This window comes from Bremia lactucae, linkage group LG16, assembly GCF_004359215.1.
Source record: "Bremia lactucae strain SF5 linkage group LG16, whole genome shotgun sequence".
In the NCBI taxonomy this organism is placed as follows: Eukaryota; Oomycota; class Peronosporomycetes; order Peronosporales; family Peronosporaceae; genus Bremia; species Bremia lactucae.
The window spans coordinates 128,714-146,846 of record NC_090625.1 but is presented as its reverse complement, the minus strand read 5'-3'; the positions used below and the strand labels follow the sequence as shown (position 1 = coordinate 146,846).

General features: G+C 45.1%; 2 protein-coding genes across 2 annotated transcripts; both read right to left on the bottom strand.

Annotated features, from left to right (window-relative positions):
• Nucleotides 1-1,048: 1,048 nt before the first annotated feature.
• CCR75_005657 (uncharacterized protein) lies at nt 1,049-3,236 on the bottom strand (the record flags this gene model as incomplete). The annotated part of the gene is made up of 2 exons (XM_067963734.1): nt 1,049-2,880; nt 2,956-3,236. 2 exons carry the CDS (start codon nt 3,234-3,236, stop codon nt 1,137-1,139), a joined length of 2,025 nt encoding a protein of 674 aa, XP_067819419.1. The 3' UTR covers nt 1,049-1,136.
• A 1,736-nt stretch (nt 3,237-4,972) lies between these two features.
• CCR75_005658 (uncharacterized protein) lies at nt 4,973-12,205 on the bottom strand (the record flags this gene model as incomplete). The annotated part of the gene is made up of 1 exon (XM_067963735.1): nt 4,973-12,205. The coding sequence occupies one exon, from the start codon at nt 12,203-12,205 to the stop codon at nt 4,973-4,975; it is 7,233 nt and encodes a 2,410-aa protein (XP_067819424.1).
• Between the last annotated feature and the right edge of the window lie 5,928 nt (nt 12,206-18,133).

Genomic DNA, 18,133 nt, shown 5'->3' with positions numbered 1-18,133 from the left:
TCACGTGGGAAAAGCGTCGTTTGGACGTGCTGCACGTGAGTGCTCATTTTATGGCTCTACCACCGAATTAGAGATGGCCATGGCCACCTTTTGTCGATTTGTTAAGAATATGGCAGAGTCTACGAGCATATCCGTTTGCTTGATCCAAAAAAGGTTTATCTCTCTTTACTATCATATGTCGTAACAATTGTTAACAAGAGGATAAGCCTTAGGCTCTGGATCAGGAGCAGAAATGTACCGAATCGGCATAGATACCGCTAAGTGGTCCTGGAACGGACGATTAAAGGCTTCAAGTCTTGCATCCAGAACCTCTGGTCTCTAGAGCTGATGAACTCAATGTGTTCTAGTCCGACCTAGGTTTTGAGCTTCTCAAAAGCTGCGCGTTTCGCCCCTTAAAGTTCGGGGAAGGTGTTCATTTCGGCAGAGGCTTAGTCTTATAAAGACTCAAGCGCAGATTGACTATGAAAAGATACCAGGTGTAGCGGAGCTTCCTCGCTCCTAAAGTCAGAGACACGCGAAGATCAAAAGGAGAACATTTTTTTTTAAATTTTAAATATAAACCTTACCTAATAACAATCAAAACAAATTTATGCCACAGATAGAAATCTGGTGGCGATTACTACAATTACCCATTTTACAAATGGGGGTTTAATGATAATGCCTATTTTAAATAGAAAAGATGGTAATTATCCATTATGTGAAAATTACTACCTTAGCGGTTTACCAACTGAAGTGTACGCCATGACACTTTCCAGCAATTTTGATGGGCAGAAGCCTTCTCTCGTTAAGTGTCGAAATCAGCAGCTAGTATCGTCAAAAAGCACTTCGGAGCCCAAAAACGCTCCTACACCAGCAAAATTAAAGTTCGTTAAGTAAAATTATCTCCGGACAATAAAAATTCGCGAGATGATTGGACATAATGTGCTGCCTGACGATATTGCATCTAGCCGACATTTTAGCTGCATTGCAATTTCTCTCAAAGAAAGTATCTTTTACGTATTGTATCTCTTACGTATTTCTTTGTTGAAGTATTGCTTGCGAATAGGACAAGTACTGCGTGCACAACATTGTAACGCTTAAGATTTTTAACGTTGCGTCCTCAAATCAAAGACCAATTCTGTTTTTTACGTCATTAGCTAAACAACATAGTCAGCTTCTTCTGAGACGTATTCAGATTTAGCTGACACCTCAGAACTGGCAGGACTTGTAAGATTTAAGCTTGAATTCGGGATCGTAAACAAGTTTCGGTAGTTAACTGCAAATCTACCCGAGCGAATAAAGAACTCCGCCACATTATTCTTCATTCCATGGTCGAACGGATTAGAAATCGCTTCAGGCGATGACTTCTTGTTATTTTCAAGTTCTGGGTTCAAGTAGGAGTATCGCCGCCAGTTCATCCGCTCATTAATTGTAAGATTATGTTCAATGTTATTCAGATGCTGAGTCACCATCAGAGCAAGAGCGAAAAAGGCCATTACATCCCACAGCAGTACTATAATAACCAACAGGTGGTTCTTTAGCAGTGACGGAATCTCAATCCATACGTCAAACGTCGACAGATTCTCCCTGTCACCGCTGCCATCAGTATCCACTCGTTTAGCGTGTAAATTATGCGTGGCATCGTGAAGTACAAGTGTGCAAAGCACTGCGTAGAGTCCCAGTACAATGCAATGAAGAATTAAAAAGGCAAAAAAAAATCGGTGGTTGCCGAAACCCACACATCGATTTATCCACGCACAGTGGTGGTCGTGTCGAGCAACGCATATGTTACATTGGGCGCAGTGCTTCGAACGAATGGGTTTCATGATAAGACACGTACGACAAAATTTGGTCATGTCGGGAACCTCGCAACGAGATGCCTTTTCCAGCATTGCCTTGACGTCTCGGTCGTATGTTTTTAGTGTTCCAGGATCGATTGGGCAAATAAAAGCCAAACGCGCCCAGACTATAACGAACACAGCTTTGATTCCGCCGGTAATGGCCAGAAAAAAAGCGTAGCTGTTTCTGAAATCTTTGTAGCACGGGTCGACCCAAAGCATAACGTACATCAGAATGAATACACCCAACCAAGCTATCCAAATACCCATCATAGACTCCGGCTGCGCACTTACGAATGTACGTATTCCCACCCTCAACTTGACACTACTCTTTTTGCTACGCGCCGAGACGTCTTTCAAAAGACCAACTTCAACTTGTTCAAGTGAAACATTCTTTGCCACCACGGCATTTTTCTTGGACGGATGCACATTGCCCAACGCCGAAGATGCTGCCTCATGGGAGTGACCACTGAGACTGCGATCCTGACCATGCTGACGAAATGCCAATAGTAATATGCTCAACACTATGACAATAAAGGGGAGAGCCAGCCACCACACCAGCCAGTAAGCTGTTGCCAATACAAACAACAGCAACACTCCTTGCACCACCGCCACTATTCTGCGCGTTTGGCGTAAGTGCGTGGGTGGATCGGCCGTCTTCGCTTTGTCTGACAACAGATCTTCGAGCCATAGCAAGTTGCGCTGCTTCGCTATGTCCAGACATTTTTTCCCTTCTGCATCCATTTCATTGGCGTCGAAACCTCTCGTCAGCGCATACTGCACAGTAGGCTTGGACTCGCTCATGCAGGCGTAAAAGAGCACATTTTGACGTTTTAAAGAGTAGCCGCCAAGTGTGGTAGACTTTTTTGCTTTCTCTCCATTGGTACTGACCATATTGTGCCTCTGCTCCGCCTCTAGCAAAAAGTGCAACATCCAGAGATGACCTTCCGCCGCGGCATGATGTGCAGGCGTATTACCTCGCGCGTCCTGAGCCAAAATGTCTACGAAACCTGAATGAAGAAGCGCGCCTGCCAGCAGCAGATTGCCAGCATGGGCTGCTCTCCTTTATGCACTCATCATACATAGCCAGTAATTCGCTCAGCTCTCCTACAAGGCTTGCGTTCGTCAATAAACTTACATAAGTGGTGTCTCTCCAGCATCATTTCTCGCATCCGTTAACGCCTCCTCTCTTCCGGAGACGTGCATCTGCTGCATCAAGAAATGCAACGTGTCGCAAGTGTCCTCGCAACTCGCAGCTGCGTAATGCACAAGTGTATTCCCGCCAGAGTCCTTGACTGCAAGCAAATCCACAGGCTGAGGATGTACAGCCATAGACATACCCCACAAAAGAACTACCAGCGGGAAATCTCCATTAGCGGCAGCATCAAACGCCGTCTGCCCGTCATATTCTACGTCCATCTGGTAGAAAAGTGGCTGCAAATTATTCTTGACCGACAAATGTATTTTTTACACTCGAAAGAGGTGGGTATTGTAGATTTGTTTTATTAAAAATGGAAAACGAATTTACGAGCTTTTCTTTGTTACATAAATCTACAGATAAACTGTTAGATAAGATGTTGAGAAGAATTTCAAGTATTACTTACAAGGCAAATTATGAAGTAAATGTCAACCATTTGAGTTAAAGCCGGAATGCAGTCGCTAGCGGGAATGTTACACGAGTTTCTTATGTTATTTGACAACTTTTTGATCACTCTGAAAATTGTAAGAATAATAAGATACTGTAGGCTGCTATGAAGCAAATGTTACCATTTATTATATGTAGCGAAAAAAATTCAGTGCTGCTCTTTATTGTCGGAAGCATCCCACCATTATAAATTATATTTGAATAAATGTACAAGGGACCGAAACTGCATCATGAAAAATAAAACTCTGATATTTGCTATAATTAATAAATTACACATATTTAGCTAGGTTAGTTAATACCGGTTTGCACGCTTTGTTGCATAATTTAGGGAACTGCTATAAACGTTTTGATATCTCCACACCTTTACTAATATTAGACAGGTGTAGCCGCACACCCTAATTTTCTGCCCCTGCCTCTGTATATATGAGTCTAGTGTAATGGGAATGCAAGTTCTCGGTGAGTGAACTACATAGGCCAGCTCAAAGGCTTCTAAACAGGCGCGTACTTTTTTGCTGAATAGCATGATGGTTATCCAATAAAGAAATTACGCTGGAAAACCGACAAATACTAAACAAGTGCTTGAGCTCATGGTGAGTACAAAAACAAGGGCACCAAGATGCGGCAAACGTCAGCACGGTTTCTGATGTGCCCATGGAAGCCACAACCATTACAATACTCGAGTTATTATAGAGGTAGATAGGAAGGATGTGTCCTTGGTTTAATATCTGATATTCAGTTCTCTATTTAGTGCAATTTATATCTTCCTGCCCAGCTGAATATTACAATTATTTAGGATGAAAGGCGTTTTTTTCGGGAGCATTTGGCAATGTCCTGATTCTGGCTTAGAATGACTATTATTAGATAGGATTGTCGGATTGCATGACAAAATTAACTTGCAACTTAATTTATTGGATTTGTCACCCATGGTACTCAATTTCACAAGTAAAAGAACCAAAAGGGTAACCGTCGCATTTAAGTCGTCATCGTGTTACCCAAACAAAATTGGTAGTCTGCTGTAAGCGGACTAAATCACGAATTGTAAATTAATGAGAAAAACAAACACAAGCAGCTGTATTACACTTTTTATCAAATATAAATCCAACGTAAAAAATTCTCTCTAGAAACCCAATTCATTTAGTCGCCATGACAAAACCCGACATTGAACAGCGTATTGATCACACTTTGGCTACGTATCTGCAACGATTATAAACAGCAACACACATTTATATGCTTGCGTTTGTTCCCATTATCGTGAAAAAAGAATAAGTGGAAAAATAGGTCTAAACTAAGACGGAGGGATGTCGGATTAGTTAAAATAGCGTGGATTGCCCTTTTTTGTTTGAAGCATTCCTGAAAAGTTCTTTCTATACATTCAGACTCCACGCATCTACCGATCACCTGATATATCAACCAGCAACATGCAAACAATCAGCCAGCAGCGTCGCAAAGCATGCGAATAAATAAGTGTTTTTAGAAGCTGCTTATAAAAACTAAATTCTTCTCATCTTCTTTATCGCTCACCACCCCGTGGAGTGCGATTAAATGCCATCAAACTATTGAAACTCCCGAAACTTTTAAGCGGCTGTGAAGTATTTAAGTTGACAACCGCTTTTGGAGTTGGACTATACAGTGCACTTCGACTACTTTTCAAAGAGTTAAACTCGTGCTCGCTGCTCAGGCGCTCACTCCGATGCAAAGACCGAGCCTGCGATTTTGTTTCTTCATGCGCTTTGGCCTTGTCCTTTTCAAATGCCTTAAAAAGACTCGAATTCTCAAAGTGGTCAACAAACGCGTCAAAGTCGTGCGAAGATAAAAACCACGACTTAATCTCCTGTCGCTTGGAATGACCGCTGCTAGTAGAATTCTTTGTCTTGTTGGAGCCCTTCGCTTTGTGATTTTTCTCCACACATAACGCAAAAAGCTTGTCATAGAAGTCGCGCACTCCGCTCACAAACAATGCAGCAAACTCCGAGTCATAATGATGCCTATCATTTATTCCACAAAGATCTAATGGCTGCGTGCTTGCCTGCACACTATGATTGTGATTATCCGATCCAGACACGGAGCTGGCTGATACCGATGCTATCATCCAGCTTGATCCTGATTGACTTGAGCACAGAGAGTCATCAAGGTTTCGCTGAGTGACATTCGCTGCCGATAATGGAGTATCCTTGACCGAGCGTGAGACCGCCACTCTTGAAGCCGAAGCGGGAGTTGCTGATCCTTCATCCCCCACGAGCTGCTGAGCCATGTGCCGGCGACTCGTTTTTACTCGCGTTTTGTGTCGCTGTTTTGCAATCTTCTGCATCCGCTCCAAAAACTGTCTCCGCCACTTTCTAGGCAGGGGCACTGCATTCCGAAGCGACTTATCTGTTGTAAGAGCATCCACATCGGCTAGATCAACTACCACTAAACATGTCGACAAAACGCGAGGATCATTGCCACACTTTCTTGAAAATGCTAAGCAATTGTGCCACGTGTCGGCTGTAGCCCCAAGCAAAAATGGAGGTTCTTCCTCAGCTTTCTCCCCGGAAATCAAACTTCCACAAGCGAGACTATTGGTGCTGCCATGTGACGATGAGAACGAACTTTCTCCTCCACTGCCTCCAATTCCGCTGCTCCAAGCTCGCCAATCATGTGAAAGTCTAGTAAATGATCTACGACTTTTTGGTCGAGCTGCTAATTCTGCTTGCGCATGCTGATAAGCGGCATCATAGAGGAACCGCCACGAAGAAACTGGTACAAAGGGCAGGAACGTGTGTTGCCATCGAAATGGCTCCAACAGCTTCAACAAGCTTGTAGTGACCTCTTGAATTTGTGGGTAAGAGTTTCCGACGACTACAACTGAATTTTCAAGCAGTAGGAAACCCAAAAGCTTAACCAACAGTTTTGCTCCAAAAATTCGTAACGTCCGTAAAACTCCAGCACCCACAGCGGCGTCTTCAGCTTCGAGCATGTCGTACTCCGACAGATACCATTCTGGTCGCGGGATCTCTTGGCGCCACGCTCTTGTGTCACCATCACATACTCCAAAAACCTTAAATTGAAGCTTCGGGTGCGAGCCAAACGAAGTATGATCGTCACGTATATACTCATATCCAATCGACAGCACAAGTCGATGATCTTGTATCAACGCGTGCGTATTCATTCGCGAGACGTCAAAATCCAACATTCCATTTGGGTTTCCAGCGTTCTTAGCTGGTGAAATGCTCGTCCCACCTGCTGGCAGGACCGACTTAGCCGACGAGCTTTCGTTTCCACCAAAATAAAGCACAGCAATTTGCTGTGGGTCAAATGCATCTAGCAACGTCCGCAAGTACCGTATGTTGCACGTATAAAATTCAGAGGTCTCAATTTTTCCTTCCACATACTTAGACTTGGCATTACGCCAGCGATTAAAAATCCACCAAAGCTTCTCAGATTGCACTTCATCAAAGTCGCACAGTCCAATGGCACCATTTGAACTGCTACCTTCGTCACGTCTCAACCCATCGCTTCGTTTTGAAACAAAATCATCACCCGGCAGCAACGTGCCTAGATCGCAAAGATCAATAAACTTCATAGAAAACGTGCGCTTCAGTGAGTTGTCACGACTAACTCTATGCTCAGCCACAATTGGTACTTTCCCCTCCTCTAAATTATGTGTTGCTATATTTTGCGACAATAAGAGCTCGCCATTCAAACTCGCGTGGTTGGGCACTGCCGGCTGGGGAGCTGAGCTCGACCGCTCACGCGTATACCGCTGCGATTTCCTTTCGTTACTCTTTTTCGAACCATGAATGGTAGCCCCCACCTTTCCTGCAGGAGGAGGGGCATTTGGTCGTTCACTTAATGAGGCCAACCCCGTTCGAGGCGTCGATGAGCTCTTTAAACTAGCCGATACGCCATACAAAGCCGCAGCCTCTTGGTATCTAGAAGGCACGTTTGACGCCAACAACTCGGAAATAGACGACATGGACTGATTTTTCTTGTGTCCACCTCGCTTTATTCCCACTATGCCGGCACTACTCGGAGAGGAATTGGGCATTGTTTGCTTCCCACTTGCACTTCTTTGAGGTGACAAAGCGGTTATCACAGCCGAAAAAGACGATGATCTCGAGTTATTACTACTACCAACGCTTGAGACACTTGAGCCTGAAGGAAGCCCTGCAGCTGCCAAATTCGAAGCTGATCCGCTGGGAGGCAACCGTTTGCATGACTTCTGTAATGCACGAAAGGTTTGCAGCTGATGGACAATACTGCTTAAACACATACGAGCGCTCAGCAGCTCATCCAGATGCGCCAATACTGTCTGTTCTATATATTCCGGCACACGTTGGAACTGCTGAAGCTGACAGGCCGCAAGAATGAGCTGTAGAGTCATGCCTTCAAGTCTACGAATAAATCCTTCGCTAAAATTTAAAATCGGGACCACACAGAACCTTCCTTTGTTGCGCCCGAATGGCATGGAAACATCCGTACCAAATCCGGATAAGTGCAACGTATGCGCATTTGCAATGTCGTGAAAAGCTACGCGTCGAAAGAATACGCCTTTAATGACACGAACAGCCTCTTCCCAGAAAGCAGTCGCCTCTTTCAAATGCTTCTCACTCTTATACGATGCAATGCGTTCGAGCCATACCCAGACCTCGCTGCAAAAAATTAACGTTTGCAAGAAGCACGCCGGATACGCCACTTGCTTTGCCAAATTTAGGGCAGGACGTAAGAGCTTCTGAACTTCTAACAGCGTCTTTCGAGTTTTTTCAATTGTATCATCGCCACCAAGATCTTTAAGCTCCAGCGCACCCGAAGATTCGGTTTCTGGCCTTCGACGATGCAGACAAAATTTAAGCATCTCATCGTCCTGATTACTACCAAGCGCCAGAAATGATCGCTGGATAGGCGCGAGCATGAAGGAGACGATATCAAGCAAAGCTTTCAACTGAAAAAGGCTGTCGTCTAAAACACGATAATGATCAAAACCCGCCCAGAAAGCATTAGACGCTTGTTCCTCAGCCTTGTGAACATCTCGGACATATTGATAGAACTGAATCATTCGCTCATTTAATCGCGCCTTTTCGTCCGAATTTAAGCCGTACAACGAGACACCCAAAGGTTTAAGCATTTCCTCGACCTGAGCTGGAGACACCATGCAGCCAGCAGACGTGGATCCACCGTATCCTCGTCGTAGCTCTTCGTTTTCGTGGCGAGCATCCCACTCGCGCTCCTGATGCTCTTGGCACAGAGCTCGGAGAACTTTTCCATCAAGAATATGAAGCTGTGCTTGCTTGCGGACATTATCACGATCGACTTTCACGTGAGCCAAAGAAAGCCAAGCGAATGCATTACAAAAATCTCCTAGCTCAAGATGCATTTTGACGCGACAAAGCATGTACCGAAGCGAAAAAGACATGTCAAAACAATATCGAGCCTCGCTGCCCATGCCACCTAGGCTCCTACCACCACCGCTACTACTTGTACCAGGGCCAGTTCCATTGCTGCTTCCTGGCCCACTACATCCTTTGATGTTCTCCTGCAATCGATCGCAAAAGGCGGTTGCCTCTCTCTCCATGAGCATAAACATATGACGACAAGTGTCAAACATTCGCATTTTAAGAGTGTCTTCAGCCAACAACATTCGAAGTTGGGTACGCTTACCACGCGGCAATCGTGAGCTATAATTCAAAAGGTGCTCAAGCACCCGCATGCCCTCCAAGCATCGACCACTTGATCGATATACATCTCTTATCAGCAAATGGAGATTTATGTCATGATTAAGCCATGCATCCACTTCATTTGCATTGCCTGTACTTCGGGACGACAGATGAAATGAACCTGATAGAGAAGATGACACAGAACTTGACGTAGCCGTCATCATAGTTCCACAACGACTAGACGGAGTTTCGCTGCTAGAATAGCTCTCGGTGCTTGCAGGCGACAAGAAATGAGGAGGAAGCAAATTTGTGCTATCTCGCAGGAAATGGCACGCAGTTGCCAAGTATTCTTCAGCGCGAGAGAAGTTGCCTTCTCGTATCCAAAGTTTTGTCATTTCCTGCGTTAGATACACGTACACTGTGATGTTGCCCTGTTGCTGAGCTGCGAGCGTCACTTTTTCGTGTAATGGCAATGCTCGATGTACATCGTCGGCCTCGAGCGTGACTTTGCACAGCAAACGGTCTAACTTTTGATAATCGCAACCCTGATTTAAAGACCTATATACAGCGCCAGCAGCTTCGAGACATAATATTCCATATCGATACTTATTGTTTTTGATCAAGATATTACCCAAAGTTTCGAGAGCTTCGCGGCCCAAGTCCGACAGTAGGCCATCATTGTTAAATATACTCAGTACTGAGACTGCGGAACCTTTTTTCTGATCGCATAGCGAAGACATCTTTGACAAATTGACCATAGCAGACTTTGAACATGCTTCCAACAGCCGCAAAGATTCGTAAACGAGGGATTCTGCCACTCGTACATTGCCATGAGAAGCATTACTGGTTACGTGCATCGTCCCTAAAACTAAGGCACACTTGGCCTTCACGAGGGAAAATTTCCCAACTGCAATTCGCTCGTAAAAAAATCTTAGCGCTAAGTTTCGCGAGCGAGGCGACGGTCTCAACAGCTTAAAAAGGGTTGAGCTCGTACTCCAGCCACCTAAACCTTTTGACAAGTCACCTCGTTCGAATCCACTATCGCGTAAATGATCCGGATTTGACGAGGATGAACTACTTCGACTGTCACGAAATATGGGCATTGAGCCCACAAGGCTAGGGTCAACAGTGGCCTCATCGTCCTCAAACTCAAAAAGTTCCTCAAGTGCTGGGAGAGAAATCTCCACCAGTGCACTTTTGCTGTCATACAAACTCTGAATATCGCACAAAATGAGCGCTTGCAAACAAATTACGTCCGAAGTGAGCGCAAATTGTCGCATTTCATCTTCTCCTTGGCGGTTTTGCTTATCGCCTGGTACGGTGTGTTCCTTGTATCGAGTGGTGCGACTTTCAGAACTCGTATTCAAGTGCATAAATAAAGCGCCATAGTATTGAAGCACTTCATTAACAATTTGTGACGCCGAATTGCCCACGACTGCTTCTAGTGACAACAAATCCGGTAATTGGTTGCAAATCTGCCATTTGTAATAGTACTCTCCGCTGGCAAAACCTGCCAAATGATGGCAAACATACCGAAGTTCAATAAGCGCAATGACATTTGAATATTGCGGAAACGCCTCGGCACAATGCACCACAATGTCTTGAAACTGTTGGATCCAATAAATTGTTGTCTTGTTGCCTTGTGACAATGTTGAAGACGACGTGGCCAGCATCGACAAAAATGAAGGAGTTGCAAGCGAAACCACAGGCTTAGGACCGTACAAACGAGCAGCCTCCTGCAAGATCTCCGCGCTGCAGCCGACAACATAGTGCAAGTCGACAGGAGTCAATTCTTGCGCCCAATTTTCGTCTGTCATTCCTGTAGTTGAGACTTTTTCGAAATACATCCGCAATAATTCGCGATTTTCCTTATCTTCGCCAAAATATCGATAGTAACTTATTTGTATAAAAAACATGTCAACAAAGTCGCGCCCGAATGGCAACGACACAAGCGCATGGAATTGCTGATTCTTTAACTGCCTTGGTGGTGGCAACCGACTGCGTTCATGTTCCATACATCGAGAAACGACACTGCAGTGCGGCACAACGAGATCTTTAAGCCACTGTTCATACTTCTTTTCTGTCAAGCTAGGAAACATCGTGCTTTCTTGCTCCAAGTGACTAAATGTGCTTGAGGGCTTTGGATACCGCTCTATCCTAACAGCATATGCCGATGAATTGGCTACTTCCAAAAGTCTCAGTTTGTCGACTAATGTGTACTCTACCGTGCTGGATGACGTCGAGACGGACGTCATACTGAACCTAATTCCATCCACCACACTGCCGTCTACACTTGCACTTGATTGATGAAATTCACTCCGCCGTTTTTGAAATAGTGGCTCTTCAGACGACCTACGCTGACGTCTAGATCCGCCTCCGTCCCATTTTAACATAACTTCTTCGTCCATTTCGTCGTCATCAATTAGTAGTTCACCGTCCAACACTTCGTGAAGATTAGGTAAAAAAAAGTTGCCATTCTCAGCGCGTCGCCTTGTCGGGTCCATACTATCCGATGACTCTAATGCGCTATCAGCAAATTCATTAAAACCAAACTCGGCGTCCCAATCTTCGTCACTTTCACTGGCACAGCTTAGCTGTTCAAGATGAAGCTGCGAACGCGCTTCCTTTACAGACGAGTAGGAATTGTATGCAGCTGTGCTCTCATCCTCGTAGCTGCTACTACTGCTAGAAACACCCAATTCACTGCCATGTCGACTACATCCGGTCACGCCATTGGAGCTGCTACTGCTCTGGCGCTTAAAAAGTGTGTCAGCGAATAAATACTCGGCGCCGATGCTAGTTTGCCGCCTCCATCGCAGGCGTGGATCAATTGAAAGAAAATCGCTGCTCCAGTCCTCAACTTCGTCGTCTGTAGACGCTGAAAGACCTACGACAACCTGGTCACGAGGTGGGACCGGCGCGCTGGATAGCGTCACGTTGGAGCTCTTGTGGTGATGCAAGGTAGGGGCACCATGGAAACGGCCTGAACTGGCGCTGATTTGTGAGGGCGACGAGACCAGCGCCGAATGATCTGGCTGAGCACTGACAGGAGTGGTGGCACGACCCGTCCTCGGGTCGCTCGTCTTCTTCTTCTGCAGCACGCGCTGCATCCGTCCGTAGGTCGAATTGCTTAAGATATGCGGTGACGACTGAGCATAAGGCTATATATCCCCGCGCGCCTGTAAAAAGAGATACTCCAGACGATGCAATTGAGCTTCCTTCAATGGCGCTTAAGTGCTTACTTTCTTTAAAGCGATGCCATTCTGGCTACGGCCGCCCACCCGCCCTTGCTGTGCAACAAACGTCGACGGTGAAAATTTCACAGCCCTATTCATTCTTGGACATGAGAGATGCATCAGTTTTTACAGGAAAAAATGGGCGTGTTTATTAGACTTTTGCAGCTCAAAATATTCATTTTATAAGATACTACTTGCGACAGACAGTACGTAAGACAACCTCACTTATTATAGCTCTACCTGAAACACACTTCGCGACCTTATTTAAATATCTCTGGAGTTGTTTTGCACTAGAACGGTGTTATCGCTACTGCTTGTGTTACTTGCGCGCAGACCAATTCTGTACAACTGCACTGCGGCGACTGGTGCGGTTCTGTTTCGAGCTTTTTTCATTCGCCCTTTTTTAGCGGCAGCACGTCCCATATAGCGTCCTCCGGCTTTTGGAAATTTTGGCTCGTTCAACTGTAGCCAAGTCGCAGCGCGCAAACTTTCATTTCGATGGTGGGAAATCACGAGGAGATTTTTGAAGTGGTATTTTCACAATCCAAAACCTTGTTCCAATCGTTAATACAGTATACATTGAGATGGATAGTCATGACAACATGCAAGCAAATCACGTTAGTTTGTTGTTGACATCCAGGCTGCCACATATTGAAAGATTTAATTATGCCTTCTCTTCGTGCTATTGGACGGTGTCCAGCAGTGTTCTTAAATCAGTTTCGAATTTTTCGGTCAATTCTATGCCGAAAGAATTATTCAGCCCTTACATCGAATGCGCACCAAATCGCAGACCGTTTTTGCCAGCATTGTAATTATGCAACAGAAGAATAGATGAGGCGATTTAGCCTCCATCAAAAGCCCCTACCGACTTAAACCGCAAATCACAACACACTTATGGTAATCATGAATCTGATTGCATCAATACAACTTCTGCATATGAAACGCAAACAGTTACTTTGCTATCACAACATTTTAACGACGCAAAAGTGACATTAACAGCTTTTTAGCATGATAAAGATCAGACGTAAAAGAAAAAAGGTAAGAGACGGATTTATGTGTTTTATATCGCTTGTATTAACTAGTAATTATAGAACCTTCCTAATTATATTCGGTATTAGCCGAAAGCATAGTGTAGGCGGGCGCTTCTTGTAACGGGGCGTCCACATTACCATGCATGGTAATATTTTTGCTGCAATTCGACACAGTTCTGCTCATCAACTGATGCAACTTAATAAATCACCCCACCAATACCTGCTAGACGCGCGAATGGGCGGTGTGCAGTCGTATTACATACTTAGATTAATATATAGTCATTTATGAAGACTGCAATACGTACAGTGCACACAACCTAGTCCCAGCAACTACTTTTGGAGTTCTACTACTCCGTATATTAATTTGCTGTTGTTAAGTGCATATATAAAAATGTGTAGTGCATGTGTAACGGGGTGTATCGTTACATGAAATTAACACTTAAAGGTTATTTATTAATATGTTATCTAACAGGTAGATAATATTTGGAGAATATTACTTTACGCAGTAAAATTCGGAAAGCTTGTCCATCGGTAAATATAGGCCATTATGTCTACTTTCTCCGCGGTCCAGTCAGCGCTGGACGCGCGCAAAGAGAGAGACAGATAAGACTTTATTGTAGCGGAGCTACCTCGCTCCTAAAGTCAGAGGAAGACTTTCAGACTCAGAGAGTCACCAAGTTTTATTGTAATAATGGGTTTACGACTCAGGGAGTTGTACAAGCTATTTAAGCTTAAGGAATTCTAGTTCAAGGAATTCAGGGGTTCGTAGAACCAAGTGGCAACTAGTGCCCAAGAGGATATACCTTGGAAAGGCTTCTATCTCTTACAGATCAATGCGCAAGCCTTCGGAAGGCACTTAACGCTTTAAGATCAAAAGAAGAACTGAACTTTATTTTATTGTTTAATCTAAAACCTTACCCTAGCTAATTTAAAGTAGATTTCGGCCGCCAGATCTACATCTGGCGGCGACCGTATTTGTTACCTGTAATAAATGGGATTTAAGTAACTAACTATTTTAGAATAGGATAAAGGGTATTTTACCCATAAACCAAATGTACCACAACAACGGTTCTCCAACCGATGTGTGCCCCATTACACCCTTCCCCACCAGACTGTTGACACCGAGTGACAACATTTACTTCATTTCCTCTTTGAGGTTGGAACTTAAACAGCTAACCGTTCGGTTGCGATTTTCTTTCTTTTGTCTCATGACAATCAAGCGTAAGTCACAGACTCTTTGCACCTTCCTCGTCGACGAGCTGCCGAGATAGCGAAGGCTTAAGCTCATAGTGAGTATAGATTCACTCCGCTTAGTGCGGACGAGCGTCTCAAAGAAAAAGCGGGTCACAGCTTGGGCATCTGGATCTCCGGTGACCCGGCGAGGACGCCGGAGGAGATCGCTGCTCGCGACGCTCTTCATGAGCAGAAATGACGCGAAGTCAGTATCTGACGCGTTTACGTGATCAGGCCCGTGGGGCTTCAGTGACCTTCATGAGGGAAATTCCGATCGTTTTGTTTCCAAACGAAACATGGAGTGAAAACGAAGTCTCATTTGAGAACTGAGCTCATCGGGCCCGCCGCGGTCGTAATACTTGGAATATCAGAGTCTGCGGATACGGCTGGTGTTCGTTTGAAACGGAAGCTTCGCTTCGATTTCGCTAAGCTTAAGGCCATTTGATGCCACAAAACGAAGAAAGGCCTAGCCGATATTTCAGTGCTTCGGTTGACCGTACAACCATGGATCGAAGCCGCGCTAAGGCTATAGATCCTCCTAATCCCACATTTAGTGGTGAGAAGCGTCGTTTGACGCGAGGTGACTCTGAGCTTGGCGCTCAAAAATGTCTACGGCATACGGGCAATCTTGCCAAAGAGGTACCTCGAGCTCCCAAGAATTTTCAAAAGGAGGGTACCCTAGCCACTTCACCAGAAACTGGTATTGACCCACGACGACGTCGCTTTTAAAGTTTCTTCACATGAAACTGAGGGTTCCCCCGCGCATCAAGCAGCGCGGGAGGGGGCCGACATTTCGGCGGAAGCATTTGATGCTCTACGACACGAGGTGCAACTTCTTCGTGAGGTCCTTGCTCGGGTTGAGATCTATTTTGAGGCGGTTCGGGACCGTCGTTCGACGCTGGAGCGTCAGCAGCCTCGTTTAGAGGGCCAGTTGGATATCCTGGTGAGGATGCGGCAATCTGCAGTACGACCGCCTGTCTCGGCGCAAGCGCCTTCAAGTCTTTGTGGGAAGGGTCTTGATATGGCTTAAGCAAGCCGCCGTAAAACACTGGGTGTGTACGCAGCTTGTTAGGAAGGCTTAGCGTATAAGCTAGGCCCTTCTTTGCCACAACCGTAAATGGTCCAATAAAGCGCGGGTGCAATATAATCTTGAAGACGGCGGAAAACAAGTTGTAACTAGATTTTTAGCGTTTAGTAAAACTCGATCTTCGACCATATAACAACTAATACAGCTTCTGCCTTTGGCATCTGCTTGTTCTTTTTGTTGTATTGGCTATCAGCCCTCGTATCCCTTACATGTCTTTAGACACTAAATCGCGTCACGAGAAACTCGCTTACTTGTTTCCAAACGGTAACAGCGCTGATATCAGCAAGCCTATTGGCTTATTCTCCCCCACCAAGCCCTGAATTACGCAGTGGTATCGTTAATGGAACGCGTGGGTGGGTAAGACCATTTACATAAAACGGAGTATATATAGCCTGTAGAGGCATGGACAACGTTATTCAACGCAACTCCACCACTGGGAGCATTGAGCTCCAGCGCTTTCGTGTCTAAGCACACACGCTGCGTAAACCGTCTTCAATGACGCAATTGACACGTTCGATTTGACCATCGGTCTGTGGATGGTCCGCAGTGGACATATCCAATCTGGTTCCAAGCACTCGGAAATTGATTTCCAGAATTTACCCGTGAAACGGGGGTCCCGATCAGAGACAATTGCCACTGGCAAACCATGTTGTCGAAACTTGCGATCGATAAACAGCTTAGCTGCACCCTCTCCATCAATAGAATCCGTCACGGCCGCTAAGTGAGCCATTTTGCTCAATCGGTCATTAAAGACCACTATACCGGAGTTACCGGCTGAATCTTCCGGTAGACCGAAAACAGAATCCATACGAATGGACTTTTCAGCAACCAATGGGGACGGGAAGGCTCGCCAGTGGTGCAGCAGCATGCGCCGAGGGTTTAACCCGTTGGCATGTTTTGCATATGTGCTGACACATTTATAAAGTTTAGGCCACCAATTACTCTGACTTATAGAGCCGTAGGTCTTTTTCTACCGAGATGGCCACCAAGGACAGTATCGTGTGCCTCATAGAGGATTCGGTACTTAAATCCTAATCATGAGAAACAACGACACGCGAGGGTCCGCGATGTCTGTGCAATAAAGCAAGACGTTGTAATCGATAGAAAATCGATATAACCTTGCACGCAAACGTGTCGGCATTTTGATACCTGAATCAAAGTTCTTTAAAGCTCGTAGCAGAGCTACACACTGTTCATTCTTGGCGTAATTCGAACGGATTAATTCAGGAATAGGCGACGAGATAGTCGTTAAATGAGAAAGCCCATAATCCGACTTGCGTGATAACGCATCGGCCAAAGCATTGTGCTTTCCGGGCTTATACTTCACCTCGAAGTTGCATTACGCGAAAAAGGATAGCTATCGGGCGATTCTCTGTGAGCGATGGGGCGACTTAGTCGCCGTGCGTAATGACGCGTGATCTGTATATATCACAAAAGGCTTAGAGCCGAGCAGATGAACTCTGAATTTGACGAGAGCATACTTCATAGCAACTCTTTGTCATGAACTGGATAATTCTTTTCGCAGCTTTAAGCTGTCTAGACTCGAATGCAATAACACGTTCATGCCCATCAAAATCTGTTTGTAACAGAGCACTGCCAATGGCAAAATCTGATGCGTCACAGACGACACTGGAAGGCCAATTTGGATTTGGCAGTGCCAGAATCAGGGCATAGATAAGACTATCCTCAACTGCTCGAAATGCATTATATTCGGTGCTAGTCCAGCACCGTTTTGTATCCTTTTTAAGGGGATTAGATAATGGCCTAGCCATATCAGCGTAATTTTCGCTATATATAATTGGCGAGACCCAACCACTTACGCAAATCCTTTTGGTTTCTAGGAACTGGCCAATCTACTATGGTTTTTACCTTAGCGGGATCCGCTTTAAGGCTTCGCTTTCCAATGAAGCATAAAAAGGAATTTCGTCTGCGCCAAAAATGCATTTAGATGCATTGGCTTACAATTTATTGGTACGCATACACTCAAGCACTGCTCGCAAATAGTCCAAATGGCTGTCCATATCCGACCGAACCTGCCTTGCACGACTATGGACAAAAATTTCATCAAAATAAGTCTGTGCATAACCTCGATGAGGGCGAAACAGTTGCGTCACTAGAAGATTAAATGTTGCCGGGGCGTTGGAAAGCCCTTGTGGCATAACAAGCCACTCCTATTAGATGCCGCTTGGGGTGCTAACCGCTGTAAGCGGGATATCGCTAGCTCGCATGATAAATTGGTAGTAACCATCGAATAAGTCCAATGCACTGTACATTGTACATCCCACCATATTGTTCTGAAATACATCCTTTCTAGGAATGGGGGTTTGTGCTGGCAAAGTGACAGCATTAAGCTTATTATAAGCATGTACAATGCGCCATTTACCATTTGGCTTTTTTACACAAAATGTCGTTGTCGAATGAGGAGATTTGCTCTCTCATACCATTCCAGCC